Raw genomic sequence first — 20,564 nt, 5'->3', positions numbered from 1 at the left:
AATGGCTTCGCCATAATCTCCAGATATACTGTCCGAATTTTATCGCTTACAGAATCAGCAGACGCAGGCCTTACTGAATGCCCTTGGACAGTTAGTCCAGGGTCAACGTGCGATGCAAAACGATGCGGCAGCAGCCGCTTCATCGCTAATGCAGCCACAACACGTTGTTGCGCCAACTTTTCGACCTTTTGATGCTGCACTGGAAAGCTGGACGGAGTGATCACGCCAATTTAGATTCCATCTCGCCGCCTACAGAATTCAAGGTAACGAGCGCCAGTCTTTTTTGTTATCGTCGGTAACGGTGACCACGTACCGTGTGATAGTCAAATTATTTCCCCGATGCGACGTAGCAAGTCTGTCCTACCAAGAAATATTGTCTGCATTAGATGCATATTTCAAAGAATCAGTCAATGTAGTTGCGAAACTGTATACTTCTTTCGTACAAAACGTACGGCAGGTCAGACTAATCGGGAGTGGGTTGCAACCTTGCAAAGCCTTACTAAGGATTGTGCTTTTGAGTGTCAATGTGGACTCCCTTATTCAGATACTATGGTACGTGATGCAATTGCACAGAACGTTTCTGATGTTCGTATAAGGGAACAGATTTTGAAACTAGTCACTCCCTCTCTTCAACAAGTGATGGACATATTGGATCGGCAGGACACACTTGACTTTGCTCAGGAATCATTTGAAACTTAGCCGGCCGTGTGTCAGCTTAACCGGTCCGCCGGGCGAGCTGCACGGAGCAGTAAACAGCCCTCGCGCCCGGCCGCGCCGCTGGCGCGAGGCTCTCAGCCGCGTGTGCCGCGCAGGCAAGCAAATGCAGTGATCAAATCATGCCCGCGGTGTGCTTCTAAACATTCGCGTGAGAATTGCCCGTCACGCCAAGCTATTTGCTTTTATTATAATAAAAAAGGACATGTTCAGAGTGTTTGCCAAAAAATCTCAGATCGGAAGCTCAAAACCGTTCCAGGCCCTTTGCTTCGCGCCGCAATCGGAATCGAACCAAGGATACTCAGGCTTGCGAAACTTCATCCATGGAAATTCATGTAGTTCAATCCACTCCGCGCAGTGCCACTATCTCTAACAGTGACTGTTCGTCCCAGAAATAGTGTGAGTCGACATCGCCGGAACTCCCGTCAAGTCACAAGTGATATGTACCAGTGTCAGTTCACGTTGCACGAGACAGTCGCTCTTGTCGTCAGCAGGACAATAAACTTTTCGTCGACTTGGACATTAACGGCAAAGTGATACCATTCCAGCTCGATACCGGAGCTGCAGTTTCACTGATCAACCAAGACACTTACAAACTGCTGGGCACACCTCCGTTGCTTGCCGCAAAGGTTAATTTAAGTAGTTATTGCGGTCAAGCTATCCCTGTGTTAGGACAGTGCAGCCTTCTTGCAACATACAAAGGACAAACAAAACTTGTGTCATTTTACGTCCTTCATTCTTCTTCTGCAATGAACTTGCTTGGTTTCGATTTATTTCAGTTGTTTAACTTGTCTAAAGTAAATCAGGTCCTATCAGTGAACCAGACTGTGCCTTCCGACAGTGTTTCTCGTCTAAGTGAAGAATTTGCAGACATTTTTGCACCTGGCCTCGGTTGCGCTAAGAACTATAAAGCACATTTGGAACTGAAAGTAAACGCGCAACCGAAATTTTTCAGAGCGCGCAATGTTCCCCACGCATTGCGTGATGAGGTCGCAAAAACATTACACGATTTGGAATCACAAGGTGTGATTGAACGTGTGCAGGCTTCTCTCTGGGCATCACCCTTAGTAATTTTGCCAAAACCTTCCGGCAAGTTGAGACTTTGTGTGGACTTCAAGGCAACAGTGAATCCACAACTAGTGATTGCAACTTTTCCTTTACCCCGCCCGGAAGATCTTTTTGACAAACTGTGCCCGGGTAAATATTTTTGTTGGACCTCGCAGATGCGTACTTGCAAATACCGGTGGACGAAGAATCTCAGCGCGTTTTGGTGGTTAACACGCATCTTGGTTTGTATCGATTCAAACGACTGCCATTCGGGTGTGCATCCGCTCCTGCATTGTTTCAGCAATATCTACAAACTGTTTGTGCGTCGGTCCCTACTGCAGCAAATTATCTGGACGATATTGTGATCTCCAGAAACACGGAAGAGGAACATTTGGCCAATCTCAGAACATTATTTCAGGTCTTGCGACAAAATTGTCTTCCCTTGTGAAAGGACAAATGTGTGTTTTTTGCTCGGGACTTACCATACCTGGGACATGTACTCAATGCCCAAGGCATACATCCCAGTCCCACGCAACTGCGTCCCATACAAGACTTGCCTTCGCCGCAGAATTTGCAGCAGCTACAGAGAGTGCTGGGAAAAATAAATTACTACCATCGCTATGTGCCACAGGCCTCTTCCAATTCAACTCCGCTTCATCGCTTACGCCGTAAAGGTGTTCCGTTCGTCAGGACGACGGAATGCGAACGCGCCTTTCGCCAGTTTAAATCGGCCTTGCTTTCCAATACTTGTCTTACACCATTCGATCCCCAGGAGCCCCTTTTGTTGATGGTGGATGCATCGGATTTCGGGATCGGTGCTGTGCTTGCGCACAAAGATGGATCGCACGATCACCCTATTGCCTTTGCGTCCAAATTGCTCTCGTCTGCGCAAAGAAATAATTCACAGATCGAAAAAGAAGCATTGGCTCTCGTATTTGGTGTTACAAAGTTTCATGATTTCTTGTATGGTCGTCACTTTACCATAATCACAGACCACAAACCTTTGACATCGCTTTTTCATCCGACCAAGCCTGTACCTCCACGTACAGCGCAGAAATTCATTCGCTGGTCTATTTTCCTCTCGCAGTACCGCTACGATATCTTGTATCGGTCCACTGCTAAGCACGGAAACGCCGATGCGTTGTCCCGCTTGCCTGTTGCTGAGGATAGGGCATTCGATTCCTCCGAACTTGCTTGCTTGTTCATTGATGCGGAAACCGATGACGTGGTCGAATCGTTTTCGATTGATTTTCGTCGTGTAGCTACAGCCACAGCTGCCGTCCCTGTCCTTGCTCCTGTTCTGCGTTTTGTTGCTACGCAATGGCCCGTGTCAAAGTCACGGATCGGGGACCCGTTGGTTCGCCGATTATTTGCTCACAAGGAGAGACTTTTTGTACGACGTGGTGTTTTGCTGTTGCGTTCTGCTAATGATCAGTCCAGGGTCGTGGTACCACGTTTGTTACAGTCCCTCTGTCTTACGGCTTCTCCACCACGGACATTGGGGTATAGTGAGAACGAAACAACTTGCTCGTCAGCACTGTACTTGGTTCGGAATCGATGCCGCGATTACGAATATGTGCTCTTCTTGCATGGTGTGTGCCGAACAACAATCTGCACCACCGCGGAAATTCTTTGCATGGCCAAAAGCCACTTCCCCTTGGCAACGCTTACACGTCGATTTTGCTGGTCCATTCTGGAATGCTCGATGGTTGGTTGTGGTAGATTCATTCAGTAATTTTCCTTTTGTTGTCCGGCTGTCTTCCACGACGTCATCTGCCACCATCCAAGCGTTATCCGCTATCTTTTGCAATGAAGGTCTTCCACAGACTATTGTTTCCGACAATGGCCCACAATTCATGTCAGCGGAATTTCAGTCATTCTGCAGGGCCAATGGTATTCAACATCTGACATCCGCGCCGTTTTCGCCACAGTCAAACGGTGCCGCTGAACGATTGGTCACGACTTTCAAGTCACAGATGTTGAAGCTGAAAGAGTCGCATTCTCGGGAGGACGCGTTATTGCTCTTTTTGTCCTCGTATCGCTCTCAGCCCCGCGATTGTCGCTCGCCGGCTGAGTTGCTCCACGGTAGCCCTCATCGAACCTTGATGTCTTTGCTACATCCGCCGCATCAGGTTCCTGTGCAGCGGCAGACACCTGCTTCTGCTCCAGGCGACGTTGCCTACTATCGCCACTACCGAGGTTCACGGCGTTGGCTCGAAGGGAGCATACTTCGCTGCCTCGGCCGCGCTATGTATCTGGTTTTGGGGGCCTCTGGTGAGGTGCGTCGGCATCTCAATCAGCTGCGCCTCTGTCGTCGCACGGGGTCTGCCGCTCGCCGTCTGCTTTCAGCGACGGTGCCGTCCGGTCAGCGCCCCGGGGACCCATCTACTGGCTCGCCTCAGCCCCAGGTGTTACCGACGCTGCCTTCCATTTTGCCCCATGGCGACGCGCCGCCGCCACCGCCGCCGCCGCCTGTTCTCCCGCGGCGACGCCCGCAGTGGACGCACCTCTGGAACCGTCGGGCGCCTCCCTGGTCACGAGCCGCCGATCGCTTCCCGTGACCAGTTGTTCTCCGACATGGAACTCTTGCCCGCTCCGGACTATATGTCGTCTTCGCCCGTCGGGTGCCCCAGCCCGATGGAGGTCGACCCTTCGACCCCTCCTCTCTCTCTACGGGCGCAGACACCGCATGTAGGCGTGCACCCTGGAGCAGGTTTTCAGGAGTTTCCTAGCTCCCCGCGGTCCGAATGGCAGGGTGCGGGTGGCACAGCATCGCCTGTTGTTAGGCACCCCACCTCGTCGCATACGTCAACATGCAGTCCTCCCCACGGCGGGCAAAGGCCTTATGCCACGACCTTACGCCGATTTGCGGCGGAGGAATGTGGTGTCACCGCCAGACACCACACTTGCTAGGTGGTAGCCTTTAAATCGGCCGCGGTCCCGTAGTATACGTCGGACCCACGTGTCGCCACTATCAACGATTGCAGACCGAGCGCCGCCACACGGCAGGTTTAGAGAGACTTCCTAGCACTTGCCCCAGTTGTACAGCTAACTTTGCTAGCGATGGTTCACTGACAAATTACGCTCTCATTTGCCGAGACGATAGTTAGCATAGCCTTCAGCTACGTTATTTGCTACGACCTAGCAAGGCGCCAATATCCGTACTTTTGATATTGTGAATCATGTACCATAAAGAGCGACGTTCTCCATTAATGGATTAAAGTTAAGTATTCCACCAGCTACGTCCGTTTTTCTCAATTCTAATTCCCTTGTCATGTACCAGACCTCACGCCAGCCTGCGTGAGCTGAAACGCGTGCATTTCGGCCTCCTTTAACCATACGGTTGGCTCCCCTGCCAACCACAACACATTGCAAGAGCCAACCGATCACAAGAAATTTTATTATTGTTTATTAACAAGCAAAATTTATGAAAATAGCAAAGGTGCCACAGCAATTAAAAAAAAGAACATGAAAATATAAAGCAGAAGATTACAATGCAAAATCCGCAAAAGCAAAAAAAAGATAAGAGAAAAAACATGTTTTACAAAGTGGTTATCGCAAAAAGATTCTATATCTTAAAAAACTAATAATTTGTAGAATTAAAATAACTTTGTGGCACTAATTTAATCACTCTACTATATTTCAGTTAGTTATCAAACAGTGATCACTGTGTCATTATACTGAAACTACAATTAATTATGTGATTGTTACCCTTAAGGGGTTCCTCACTATAAATATGCCCCATGCAAAGGCTGATCGATCACTGTCCAATGAGCATGAATAGCTATCTGACTGATAAACGAACCAATCCCATAGGAATGAATTTACGAAACAAAATATCGCAGATCTAATACAACACACAAAACAAACATTGAGAAATAAAACAGCTCTGAAAGTACAGTAGTCAACGTCTAAAAAAAACCACCAATAAATGAAACACCTGCAAAATACAAAAGTCAAAGTCTAAAAAAAATAGAACACCTGCAAAATACAAGAGTCAGTCTAATAAACACCAATAAATCGAACCCCTGCAAAACACACGAGTCAAAGTTTCTCTGACAGAACAGACGTGTATGCATTGGACTAAGAACCGTGTAAACACTGTTCACTGACACACTCAGTAGTTCCACTGTTCCGAGGCACAATATAAGGGGAGGGGAGGTTCGTCACCGCAGCTGTCAGTAGGGATTTTTTTGTCGCAATACCGCCTTCTCTGCCCTCTCATGAAGTTTCTCTTGGTGGCCCGTGTCACCTACATCTCGATTTGGTTCCATGTTTGTGTTGTGAAATTCGTGCGGTATCCTCGTTTGACACGCCAGGTTGATATTCCTGGGCAAGGGTGACAATGGCTCTTCTTTGTGCCACTCTTAGCTACCAGAGAACATGGAACTATGATTTACTGTCGCTTGTCAGTGGGCATCCACCAGGAAATGTTGATAAGCGTCGTTGAAGTCTGCAGTTTCTCTGAACAGTATGTGTCAAAAGGCTCCACGCCCCTTTATCCCCTGTCTTCTGTCGTTTCACCGCTCCCGTCTCGCCACGGTCGCGTGCGTGTGGTGCGTTGCCAGCAGATGGATTTCCGCGCGGTGGCCCATCTCAGGTCATCGCCTCCACGAAGGGTCGCACTGGTGCGGCCGCCCATTAGCTCCAGGTGCAAGGGAAGTGTTTGCCGCGTACCCTTCTTTTGTTGTCGACTGCGCTCCCGAAGTGGCCCGGCTGACAGTGTGTCCTGCTGGGAAACCCACCGGTTTACAACTAGTCCTCCTCCTCGCTGCTCCCGCTGTCTCGTAAGAGTTTAGCCGGTTCGCTTTCAGGTTCTCAACTGCATTCACAGAAATTGTTCATCATAGTTATGTGAGTACAAAATGTCATACATAATACCACTTAGTATTGTCTTTCAAAATTTTTTTAGAACAAAAGTGAGATTTATTTTTTTTTAAATAAAAAAAAGTTATATGAAGTTAAATGACTTGACAATATAAAAAATAAAAGCGAAAAGACTTGACAGAATAAAAATAAAAATTAAATGAACTGACAATATAAAATCTAAATCCACATCACTAATGTGGTTCACTTACGTTTTAATAAGTTATTAATTCACTAAAATGAATAGGATTATGCTTTGTGCAAGTATAGGTCAGGACAGCATAGGGTTCACATGTTATTTACACACTCACATGCACACCTGTTGTCTATTCTATAAACTAACTACCCATAAACATGCATAACTCAAAATTTTACTTCAATCCACTGCTATTTAATCCAACAAGCTACTTCAATGTTACTTCAACACAGTTTTTATACCACTACAACATTGTTCTAATTCGTTCTCTTCCTGACGCTCGCGGCATATGTCTTGTCACATGATAAATATGGAGAAACTTTCCTTAAACATACACAATAAAAAAACAATAGTTATTTACACGCCAAAACATTTATACTAGCTGACACACCTGATAAGAGACTCGCAATTATACATTTATCATACTCATATATTTACACATGAAACAGTACGAAAATTTCATCTAAAATTACGTTATCACAAGAATTAATCACACATATGACTCTGAAAAGGGTAAAGATATTTTAATTATACAGGTTATACCACATTTTCTTACCCATATTGCTCCCATTTCGTTCATTCTTTAAGTTACATTTCGCTTCCAAATCAGTTATTTCGCCTGTGGTGGTTATTCTGGATTCATTTCTCATGAATGGTAAAATTGTGGTCACCTCTATTCTGTAAAACAGTTTCATCTTAACATATTGAACTTACAACAGACACAAATGATCCGAATCCTCCTGTAGTTTAAATGACTAATATTTGCTTCATCCTTATTACCTTAAACCAAGCTTTCCTTCGGTCCCATAATCAAAATTATTTAATCTTCCTCTACCTTCAAGAGGGAAATTTCCTCAGTGCAAATCATATAGGCTGCAGTGCATCCCGCACCAGCGAAAACAGTAAGCTGTAATGCTAACAGCATCAGCATAACACATAAACGTCGCTTTTTTAGGACAAGTATTAAAGCAGAATAATTTTTCAGGCTCTGGCACAACATCAGTCAAGACTACAAAAAAGGATCCACATTTCCGTTCCATTCTCCATTTGCTGGAAAACTGCTCGTCATTTGACTGCCATAATACTATTTCAGGGCCACGTAAATTACACAAACCAAAATTCTTCTTTCACCTTGAAAGGAATCAATATACTGACGAAATCCACAGACAGCGCTTTACATACTCAGCTATAAAGAACAAAAGAGATATTTATAATCAATATTAACATATCATCGCATACTGGGAAGCCAATGGTTAAACAATCGTATTATCGCATCCTGTTTTCAAGATTCCAAACTTACTCATTCCTTTCTCAGAGTTCTCCTATCTTAAAATATTCATACTGCACGCATACTATAGTAAGAGATCCTCATTTATACTGACAGATATAGAATAGTAATAGAAAGGTAGTAGCACTGAAAGCAGAAAATCGGAAACAAGGCTACTAACAGCTGGGGACCTGGGTTTGCCAGACCCATAATACCCACAGATCGGATATTCTCCTGAGTTTTGCATTAATTCAACACAGATCTTGCTTCTCTCAGGAGCGACTCTTTTCAATTTACACCAAAAAACCATAAACAGCACTTCACTCGTTCACAAAGAAACCTTTTATCTTCACATTTGGACCAACCTAAATCCTAATTGCACAAGGAAAGAAAAAAAACTAAACATCACTTCAATTAATCACATAGAAACATCTTTATCATTATTTTTACCAACATATTATTCAAAATGCATTTATCACAAATGTAAACTAATCAATCGTTTCTCTTCACCGTCCTCTCTACTCCTCACTGTCCTTCCTACTCAATGTATGGTTTTACGTTTGACGCATGGTGTAGCCCTTTTGATTTCTTCGATCGAAGAGTTTCAACTTCTATGGGGTTTTCATGGGGAATCTTTCTTATCCGATACGGGCCGTTAAAGAGATTAAAAAATTTGTTGCAGACACCTGACCTTCTGTTAGACAGCTTGTGTGATCTGATAAGAACTTTTTGTCCTACATGAAACACTGTTTTTCTCACGTTTTTCTTATACGCCTTGACTCTGGCTTCTGCTGCACGCTTGATGTTGCGTAAAGCTAAGTCAACAATTGCGTTCCGGCGTAGTCTCGGCTCTAGTGGCCAAGGCACCACCTCTTTGAGTTTGCTCGGGGGCTCCTTGTTTTTTAGCACAGTGATTGGCGGAAGCTTTGTTGACGTATTAGGCAACTCATTAATTATGTTCTGAAATCCTTTTAGGTGTATGTCCCACGGTCGTTGATCAGGACTGCAGTATAACCTACATAATTTTCCTAATTCACGCATAATACGCTCACTGGGGTTCGAGCTGGGGTTTAATTCTTCTCCTTCGAAGCATTCGATGCCAGTATTGCGATCTAAATTGTGGTCCATTATCCGAGATAACTCTTTTCACATGCCCAACTTCATGCAAAAACTGCTTTGCAAATGCAGCTGCCACTGTCCTTCCTGTGGCCCGCCTCAACGGAGTCAGACACACAAACTTGGAGGTTGGCTCCACCGCTACGAAAACATATGCAAAACCTGCTTTAGATCGTATTAGTGGCCCAAATAAATCCACGGCCGCGAGGTCACATAGTTTGCTTCGTATTATCGGGTGCAATGATGCAGCATTCGCCACAGTGGCCGCCTTTGATCGCTGACAAGGTCCGCACACTAAGTACACAACGAATACACCGTAGCATGTTATTAAAATAGCATGTCTCCTTCAGTTCTTCGCAACATTTCTGTGCTTCCAATTGACCATAACTCAAATGTATGTACCATATAATTTTGTTTACGAGTTCCTCCAGAATCACCAACACCCATCTGGAGTCGTCCGGGGCTCGTTTCTTGAATAGTATTCTATTGCGCACTAAGTAGTACTAGCGTATTCCTACATTCTCCTTGTCCCCCCACTTCTTCTTTACATCTTTCAATACTGCGTCCTTATCCTGTTCGTCCGCTATACTCCCTAAAGAGTTGTTAACGAAGTTCTCGAACGCAACATTCTGTAAGCATAGGATGCTAAAATTGTTTTCACCGAGTTCCCCTTCTTCTGTGTGAAACAAACCTATAGAAATGCGCGATAAAGAGTCAGCAATTACATTTCTCTGTCCCGGAATGTATTCTACAGTGAAATTATATTCCTGTAGGTATAGTGCCCAGCGTCCTAGTCTCCCATGCGTGATTTTTGTGCTCATAAGAAATTGGAGTGCTCGATGGTCAGTGTATACCCCGGTGATCTTCCCAAATAAGAAATACCTAAATTTTGAGATTGCCTAAACTATCGCGAGTGCTTCGAGTTCTGTCACTGAATAATTTTTTTCACATCGAGAGAGCACCCTGCTCCCAAACGAGATTGTTTTCCAAGTTGTAATATGATCATTTCCTTCCGTTTGAAACAGTACCGCACCTAATCCTAACAAGGAACTGTCCGTCATTAAACAGAATTCTTGGGTCAGGTCGGGATGCACGAGGTTGGGAGCCTCTACCAAAGCCTTTTTCAGTTTATAAAATTCATCCTGTGCCTCTTGGTCCCAGACCCACGAAGCGTTCTTCCCTGTTAGTCCACCTAGACGGGGTGTACCAAGTACACTAACATTTATAAATCGCTTATAAAAATTGCACAGGATTAAGAATGCTCGTAAGTGTTTTTTATTTGTCGGCATTGCACACTCCGCTATCGCCGCAATTTTCTCCGGGTCAGGTTGTATTCCATTTGCTGAGACAATATGGCCTAAGAATTTAATGTTCTCTCGTCCGAACTGTGATTTATCTAAGTTTACTGTTACACCTGCCTTCTCAAAAACATCCAGTAGTCTGTTCAGAACGTCATTATGATCCTCCCACGACTTTTCCGCAGTTAATATGTCATCCACGTAAATTGTCACTCGCTGTTTCAAATCATCAGGCAAAATGCTATTTAATCCCCTTATAAAAGCACCCGATGAGATGTTTAGTCCGAACGGGAGACGCCGGAATTGGAAACAATTTCCATAACTCATGAACGCTGTGCGACGGGTCAGGCTCTTATCGCGCAGTTTCCTTTCCCTGAAAGAAAATCCACCTACCTCGTTTCTTAGGTAGTTGCTGCACTCGCCTCTCCTGATAGCAGCTACTGGAAAAATTGCAGAAAAGCAGTGTTGAAGAAACTGCAATTTAATAGCCGCTCACCGGAGGCCGCGATACATGTTTGCTGAAATACAATCTATGAGCAATCTTCCTAAATAAATTGAGTTATTGGAATGGTAGTAATTGTTTACTCAAACGAGAACGCGAAGTTGGTAATTCTATTTAAGCTCTTTATTGTCTTTAAGCCTGATCATCAGCCCGCTAATCTACGTTTGAAGAAAGTTCAGTTCACAATTCTATCCACACTCAAACCCCGCCAGAATTAGCTTTCAAAGTTACGGAATTTACTTAACTGCAACACAGACGATTTTCTAACATACACGTTTGCAGTCGATGTTCAATAATAGTTCGTTTTTTAACGTTAATGCTCGCCATAAGCACTTAGTAAAAGTTTACGAAGTACCGCCACGCTTTTAATTATTAAAGTTACTCGCGTCTTTCGCGGAACGAAAAGTCACAACTCGCTCAAACTCACACTACGCGTTACTGGACTCTTCCAGTCTCAAATCGCACAGTACCGAACCGATGAAGCCGTTTTATGACTTCATTTTACACATTATTCGCGAGGACACATCAAGCATGTCTCTTCTCGATCACAGTTCCTTCGCGACTCCTCATCCACTCGCGACTCCCTCTCCTAGTCTGCTAACCGTCCTCGCATCTCATTGGCTCACACATCACACAGCCAATCAGAATTAACTCTTTGGGTGCGCCTCGCGCCAAAAACTAGCACGCACCAGTCATGACTTCTGAATCATTTACGTCATGATTTCTTGTTACACAAAATTTACTGTATAATTTAACAAACCGAAAGGAAAACTAGACTTTACTTTATTTCCAGAAATTATTTAAATACTCGCGAACGTTCTGGCTGCTTGTACAATACCATACACTCTTGGACATCCGACATTCACTAAGATGGGGAACCACTGGCGACTCTGTTCCCACGGTTACATCGTCTGAACACTTGCGAGTTCCAACCTAGATTTTATACACTTGCAAAGAATGGCGAATGTCCCTCTTTCATTCACTCAGGCACACTCATTCACTCTCACCTACTCATATAAAATAACTGTTCACAAAAATTCAAAACATTTATGGTTTTAACAAAGTTATAGGTGAATTTCTAAAAGTAAAATTCTCAAAATAAATACAAAAGCACGGAAGGTGATTTTGTTTCATAGTTGGATGGTCACTGAAGGTGATCTATACATAATGGTATTTATTTAGACTCGAAAATTGTAGAAATTTGCGTTTTCTGTAAGATTTTTCTAATTTCCAAAATATGCAGGTTTCAAAGCTCAAATTTGGATGACTTATTTTTATTCATAACAGAAACTAGTATATTAACTTTTAATTTCCTCAGGTTCCTCAGTTAGAAGTTATTAAAGATGAAAGTTCCACGTTATACACGCGGCTAGTTAGCGCACAGGTCTTACATTCTCACGGTACAGACATGCCATATGGTCGTGACGTCAGACGAACGGACACCGGTAATCTGCCCGCTACAGCACATATGCTAATCTGATGGCTACTTTACAGTCTGTCTACATTTCACAGTAAATATTTGATAGAAAACTGTGCGCTCGCACTAGTTGCGACGCCACACACCTCCTGAGGAAACTAAATTTTTTCATTCATGACAAACTTTTAGTTTTCTAAAAAAATTTCTATTAAAGATTTACTCAAACAGCTATTTAACATTTATAGTTCCTGTACATCAATCATCCACTTATACCTAGGGCTGACGACCTACAAAACATCTTATATCTAAACATGCACTTTTATCATCATTCAAAAAAAAAATTTTTCAGATTACAAAATTCTATTTACAAATTCCTGAAAGAGAAAACAAACCTAAATACTATCTTGATGTACGTCACACGCACACTAACACTACTATCGCTATGGTGAGCGTCACTTTTTTTTACCACTTACACTTAAGATTTTGATAGCACTCGTAGTTCGACCGGGTCCTGCTTGGGAGGTCCATTTCAAGTCTCGTGCTACCACCTCTGTTTACTTCGGCGCACCTGAAACATCAGCTGGCCTCAGTTCCCTTTCTAACTGCTACGTCTTAACCTACAGCAGCGATAAATGGCGCTATCTGCTTGACTCTAAAGTCTCATATTTTTGATAAAATTTACTTTACAGTATATACAATTTTCAAAAATTTTTTTTTTTTTTTTTTTTTTTTAAGTGAAAAGTGAATTGACTTTCCTAATGCAGTACCGAAGTGGCACATTTACTCTTTAATTACTTCTTCATCTCATAATCAAACAAGTTATGGTTACATAAGAAATACTAAGAAAAACAATTCCTACAAATAGTTCACAAATACATAATAAATCTCCGCCAGCACTGGTGACTCTCCAGTTCCTGTACAATACACAACAATATAAAATATACACAAAATTATCAATATTACAATTCTGTCTCCAGGCAATCTCCTGTAGTCCTGTATCATAAATTAAACACTGAAAAATACATATTTACTTATTCATTTATCAACACTACAATCCTTATACTAATCTCTACGACAAACTTGGGGAGCTTTGTGTGTCTCTGGTCAAAAATGGAATCGATGTCATGGGTACTTTCCTCATCTCACATATCTGGAGTTACTTCAATTTCTTGTCAACATCAGGTTTTCTCTAGTCACATTCGGGTTTAATTTACAACTCTCATACTCATACTTCACACACTCAGGTTAGTATTTGTTAAAGCGTTTCCTACTAATCTGCGAAACCTCGTTACCCATACTTTCTAACATACATCCACCTCCTGAGTTACCAACGTCGCCTCAGCTCTGTTTACATTCGTAGCCTCACTTCCTTTTGTTTACAAACATCTCCTCTGTTTACCAACAAACGCCACCTCTGGTTACCAACATTAAGCTTTTTATTTACTCACCTTCGTAGCCTCACTTTTTCCTAATATCGAGCTAGCCAAACACTATGCTCATTCTTTCTCCTTTTCTCACATATTTCTCTTCATTTGACAGTCAGTCCTGCTGCACTGTCCCTTTAACTTAACTTCCTTTACCCCTTTGACAGTCAACCTTGTTGCACTGTACCTTTACTCATTTTACCACTAAATCACCTCCTGAGGCTCTGACTTCATTGAACAGACAGTTTTGCTGTACTGCTCCATTTCCTTTCCTAAACATTAGCTTAATGCTACGTCTTAACATATCGTTCTGTTACTTAACAAACAGCTTCAATGTTCGTCACCATATTTTCTGAGGCTCTTACATTTCTTAGTTATTTTACCTTTCTAAGGGCATTACTCACACCTTAGGCCAAACATTTACTTTACTGAGACTTATTACTTATCTGAGGTATCTTAATCCTTTTTGATTTTCTCTTACACTCATTCCTTACGCTTAACCTATACTGCACTGAGGTTCTTTCCTACTCATTACTTAAACACTTTATCACTTAAAAACTACGATAGAGAAGAAGGAAAGACGATAGAATTTTAGTTCTGAATGAAAGAAGAGGTAGGTTGACAATACGGAAAAGAAAGTGGAAGAAATATTGTCAAACGACTCGAGACCTAGTGCTCGTCACGCACTTAGCTCTGCAAAGAGTGCAAAGCTCTCTGAGGTATCTACTCACTCCTGGCCACGTCTCTCTTTTGAACATATCTTTTCAAATCCACAATGTTCCTAAGCCCTAACACCTTATGTACTTCTGGGATTGCAAATGGTTTTTTGAAGAAATGAGCGTCTTTCTGCACTGTCAAAAAACACTCATAATCCTTTACTAGCCCTGGTTGATCTGAGAAAACCTCGGCATGTTTGACTAGTATTTGTCTTAAATCGTTTTTCCTTGCTTCATCAATATCAATTAATTCTAGTAATTTCTCCTCGATCCTATTTCTGACACTCACAAGCTCAGACGGATCCTCTACTTTTTTGCCACCGTACTCATTATAGCCCTCCAAGAATTTCTCTGTTTTACAAATACATATAGGAAAATCATTCTGCTCAGGATCCTCACATAGCTGCTTACCGATGAAAGGTATAGTAATTAGTTTACCCTTAATTTTTACCATAACATCATTGGTAGAAAAATTCACCCATCCTTCATATTTATTCAAAAAGTCAGCCCCCACCAATATGTCTACACTCAGTCCATTTATAACTAAGAAGTTCTGTCTTATTTCTACTTCCTTAAATGCTATGGGTAGAAACACTTCCTGTTTTACTGTCTTCTTAGTCTTACCGGTTGCTACTACAATGTTCAAGCCACTTACTGGCATCTTAACAATCTGTTTACTGTTAGGGAGTTCATTTACCAAGTTCTGGGATACTGCACAGACTTCCGATCCAGTATCTATCAAACATTTAACTGGTTCATCTAATACTCTTAGCTCTACTATCGGTTGCCCTAAGTACTCTTTATTTATTTTGGGTTCTGCTTCCTCCAATAAATCTTGCACAATTTCTCTCCTTTCGAAGCCTGTCTTTTGGGTGGCAATCACATTCACACTTACAGGGTTTATTTCATGCTTATTATCACCCTCAATTCTAGTGGCAGCTCCTATTAGCCTATCCACTATTGCTAAGTCAAAACATTTTTCCAATGTTTCCCCCTCTTTCTCATTAACCTCCTTTTCTACGACCCTATCCAAGGCGTCGTCATTAACCTCTACCTCCTCCTCTAATCTATCCTCTTCTTCGTAACTATCTACAACATCAATTATCTTATCAAGCACAGTCACAACCCTGCCATTATTACTGTTCTCACCCCTATCCGACAGCTCTTCATTAGTTTTACTGTGCATAATGTCTTTCTGATTATTACCCTTATAACTAGTACTTAGTTCTTCAATAAGTGGCTTCTTATGATTATTCTTACAGTTAATTGGTTCATTAACCTCTACTTGACTTAAAGCTACTATCTCTGTCTGTTTTACGTTATCCTCCCTAAATTTTGTAGCAACAACATTTATGTTAGGTGGTCGTTCAGGCTGCTTTCTTATGAATGGTTTTGCCAGCGGATTTAACTTTAAACGCTGTTGCCTACGATCGCCAGCACACTCGTAGACAATTAATGGTTTTCCGAGCGCGGTGCGTCATCACTATGCCTCCAGCTGACCGCCTCACCTCCTGACATCTGTCGGCCGCTGTCATACTGCTCGCGTTCATTGAACCTGTTAACATATGTTCTTCCTCTACCACGTGAACTGCCACGATATCCGCCGCCTCTCTGAACACCCATCCTATTAATGTTTACATCCGCGCGATTGTCATTCTGCCTAGCAGGCGGGCGATGCTCCCTCCTCATGTTTTCTTCTTCTTTTTGGACGGATTCAACCCTTTCTAAATACTGTACGAATTTGTCAATGTTATCTCGGGGCGCAGATATGATCTTAGTTTTCCAGTTCCACGGTAGCTTATTTTCTACCCCTAATATGATCTGTTCTGTTTCTAACTTATTACTAAGGTAGGACAGAGTTGTTACCCACCTTTGAACAAATCGTTTGATGCCCTCTCTCTTGGGGTCATACTTCTCTCCCGACCAGAACCGATTAAGAACATCCATCTGCTTTCTCTTTCCCCAGTATTCCTCAAAGAACGCTAATTTAAATTCTGACAATTTCGCGTATTTTTCAGAGGCTAAATTCCCCCATACTCTGGCCTCTCCCATCAAATTTGAAGTGATAAAGCCTATCTTTTGTTTATCGCTCCATACTTTCGGCAAAACGTCTTCAAAATCGTTCCAAAATTCTCTGGGGTGCATGTTCTTACTTGGGTCAAATTTTAAAAACTGTCTGTGGGTAACATACGCAACCTCGGTAGATTCAATTATTCCACTGGAAATTATACTACCACTATGGTTAGAAACACACTGTTCTACTTTGGTTAGTCTGCATTCATGCCCACAAAGTTGCTCATTCACACTTTCACTGAAATGGCTTATGTGAGTCTCTAAATTATTGACCTTATTTACAACTTGCTCTCCAAGTTTCTCACACCGAATTTTGGTATCATTTACTTTACATTCTAAGGCGGCATGATTAATTTCATTGGAATTCTCTACCACTTTTATGTGCTCACATACTTTATCTAATTCTGCATCAACATGGGATTTAAATTGCTGTTGATCCTCAGTAACCTGTTCGATTCGTGTCGTCAATTCACTTTGCACTTGAACAATATTTTCTGTACATTCGAGTTTAACCTGTTGTATTTCAACATTTACTTTACTACTGAGCACTGCTAAATCTTGCTTCCAACAGTCTCTGAGATCGGATATTTTGGAATCTAAATCAGCGCCCATTTTAGTCATCTCATTACTTAAATCAGATCCTAATTTAGACATTTTTGAATCCATTTTACTTGACATATTAGTTTCCAATTTTGACATACTGGAATCCATCTTACTTGACATATTGGAATCCAACACGTTCATCTTAGTTAATAGATTCATCAGCATACTGGCGACATTATCCTTCGCCCCCTCATTTGCTGATACAATGTCCCTATTAACATTAACTACCGGCATGGGTAACTGTAACTCACTGGGCACTGACATATTTGGATCTGACTCCAAACTATAATTAACATAGGATGAATCAGTCAAACTACTACTGAAATTGGGTTGAGACACGTCTAAACTAAAATTCATGGGGTCATTTTCCCCTGTCTCCATCCCACTATCACAACTTAGTTCCGCCTTTTTGTCACTTGGTTGAAACTCAGCCATTTTTCTCAGTTTGACTCCACAAACACACAAAGTTTTCAAAAGCACTGTACTTAACTTTGTGCTTCGGCGTGCTGCGTTGCTGCTAGATGAAACTGCGGGTCCGTTCACCATACACTGCAATGCTGTACCAGTTTCCGGGCCCCCGCTCGAATCAGCGCTGCCAACTGCCACTGCTGTCGTCGCCTCTGCGTAGTCTCCGTAGCTCGTCGTCTGCCAGACGCCGTCGTAGACTGCTATTCCAATCGGCGCGTAGTCACCGAAAAATTCTTCCGTTCCGTACAACACATTACAGTTCACGGACACTTTCACTGTCCTTCCTATTCACGTGGCGATATCAATTTGTACGCTACACAGTTCCTACACATAGCGAGCACTTCTGTATTGTCCGGTAATTGTCACTACTGCTTTTTTTGAAATTCACTGGAATTTACTATTTTTATTTCCCGGCCGATGCACCACTTGCGACGGGTCAGGCTCTTATCGCGCAGTTTCCTTTCCCTGAAAGAAAATCCACCTACCTCGTTTCTTAGGTAGTTGCTGCACTCGCCTCTCCTGATAGCAGCTACTGGAAAAATTGCAGAAAAGCAGTGTTGAAGAAACTGCAATTTAATAGCCGCTCACCGGAGGCCGCGATACATGTTTGCTGAAATACAATCTATGAGCAATCTTCCTAAATAAATTGAGTTATTGGAATGGTAGTAATTGTTTACTCAAACGAGAACGCGAAGTTGGTAATTCTATTTAAGCTCTTTATTGTCTTTAAGCCTGATCATCAGCCCGCTAATCTACGTTTGAAGAAAGTTCAGTTCACAATTCTATCCACACTCAAACCCCGCCAGAATTAGCTTTCAAAGTTACGGAATTTACTTAACTGCAACACAGACGATTTTCTAACATACACGTTTGCAGTCGATGTTCAATAATAGTTCGTTTTTTAACGTTAATGCTCGCCATAAGCACTTAGTAAAAGTTTACGAAGTACCGCCACGCTTTTAATTATTAAAGTTACTCGCGTCTTTCGCGGAACGAAAAGTCACAACTCGCTCAAACTCACACTACGCGTTACTGGACTCTTCCAGTCTCAAATCGCACAGTACCGAACCGATGAAGCCGTTTTATGACTTCATTTTACACATTATTCGCGAGGACACATCAAGCATGTCTCTTCTCGATCACAGTTCCTTCGCGACTCCTCATCCACTCGCGACTCCCTCTCCTAGTCTGCTAACCGTCCTCGCATCTCATTGGCTCACACATCACACAGCCAATCAGAATTAACTCTTTGGGTGCGCCTCGCGCCAAAATCTAGCACGCACCAGTCATGACTTCTGAATCATTTACGTCATGATTTCTTGTTACACAAAATTTACTGTATAATTTAACAAACCGAAAGGAAAACTAGACTTTACTTTATTTCCAGAAATTATTTAAATACTCGCGAACGTTCTGGCTGCTTGTACAATACCATACACTCTTGGACATCCGACATTCACTAAGATGGGGAACCACTGGCGACTCTGTTCCCACGGTTACATCGTCTGAACACTTGCGAGTTCCAACCTAGATTTTATACACTTGCAAAGAATGGCGAATGTCCCTCTTTCATTCACTCAGGCACACTCATTCACTCTCACCTACTCATATAAAATAACTGTTCACAAAAATTCAAAACATTTATGGTTTTAACAAAGTTATAGGTGAATTTCTAAAAGTAAAATTCTCAAAATAAATACAAAAGCACGGAAGGTGATTTTGTTTCATAGTTGGATGGTCACTGAAGGTGATCTATACGTAATGGTATTTATTTAGACTCGAAAATTGTAGAAATTTGCGTTTTCTGTAAGATTTTTCTAATTTCCAAAATATGCAGGTTTCAAAGCTCAAATTTGGATGACTTATTTTTATTCATAACAGAAACTAGTATATTAACTTTTAATTTCCTCAGGTTCCTCAGTTAGAAGTTATTAAAGATGAAAGTTCCACGTTATACACGCGGCTAGTTAGCGCACAGGTCTTACATTCTCACGGTACAGACATGCCATATGGTCGTGACGTCAGACGAACGGACACCGGTAATCTGCCCGCTACAGCACATATGCTAATCTGATGGCTACTTTACAGTCTGTCTACATTTCACAGTAAATATTTGATAGAAAACTGTGCGCTCGCACTAGTTGCGACGCCACAGCTGTATATAATCTGCAAGATGGGTGTAGCACGATTTGCCAAAAACTCGAACGGAGGTCGACAGATGATGGTACCTTTACACCGTGGAAACGTTGTAAGAGTTCCTCAAGGCTCTCAGGCCTGTCCGTTTCCGACATAATAATTGTGTTTATCTGCCTCGAGTCTAGTACCAAACGAACCGAGTTGTCGCGTTTTGGTACGACAAGCAAGGGTGAGTTGTACGAGCTTAGTGCCCGCTCAATTATTCCTTGTTCTAACATCTTCTTTATTTCCTTCTCCACCTGGGCTTTATACGCCACGGGAATAGGGTATGGTCTAACAGAAAACTTCTGATGGTCACGTACTCTGAGTTGGTAAGTAAAACCCTTAATCGCCCCCGAAGTCTCAGAAAATACTCGTTCATGATTCCTAAGTAGGCAATACATTTTCTCCTTTTCCCTGTCCGTGGTTCTGACACCCGCGATGCTCTTTCTCAGTGCATCAGCAAAAACAACATCTTTCCGCTGCTCACCAGATGTAGAGCACGACTCACTCACATAGTTCACGAGTAACTCAAGTCTCGGTTGCGACTCGGTTTAAGCTTGAAATTTTAGGCAACTAATTTCTGACTCGACACGTAATATGCATTCATCAAACATTAAATTAAATGGCTGAACTTGAACTGTCATTACTCCTCCACCCATGTCAATTACTGCATGGTGGG

General features: G+C 42.4%; 1 protein-coding gene across 2 annotated transcripts in view; it reads right to left on the bottom strand.

Moving 5' to 3' along the window:
• LOC126312905 (uncharacterized) overlaps positions 1-20,564 on the bottom strand; it is a 216,784-nt gene that overhangs the window by 46,297 nt on the left and 149,923 nt on the right. Inside the window, exon 4 of one of the 2 annotated variants that reach the window (XM_049992248.1) lies at positions 5,371-6,583. The exons of the other annotated variant lie outside the window; for it this stretch is intronic. Coding sequence (XP_049848205.1) covers positions 6,363-6,583 — 221 coding nt within the window. The 3' untranslated portion in view covers positions 5,371-6,362. Of the gene's footprint in view, positions 1-5,370; positions 6,584-20,564 lie in introns of those variants that run through there. 2 annotated transcript variants of the gene reach the window in all.

Source organism: Schistocerca gregaria, unplaced genomic scaffold (assembly GCF_023897955.1).
Source record: "Schistocerca gregaria isolate iqSchGreg1 unplaced genomic scaffold, iqSchGreg1.2 ptg000457l, whole genome shotgun sequence".
Taxonomy (NCBI): Eukaryota; Metazoa; Arthropoda; class Insecta; order Orthoptera; family Acrididae; genus Schistocerca; species Schistocerca gregaria.
The sequence above is the reverse complement of the archived record's forward strand: the minus strand, read 5'-3'. Positions and strand labels throughout refer to the sequence as shown.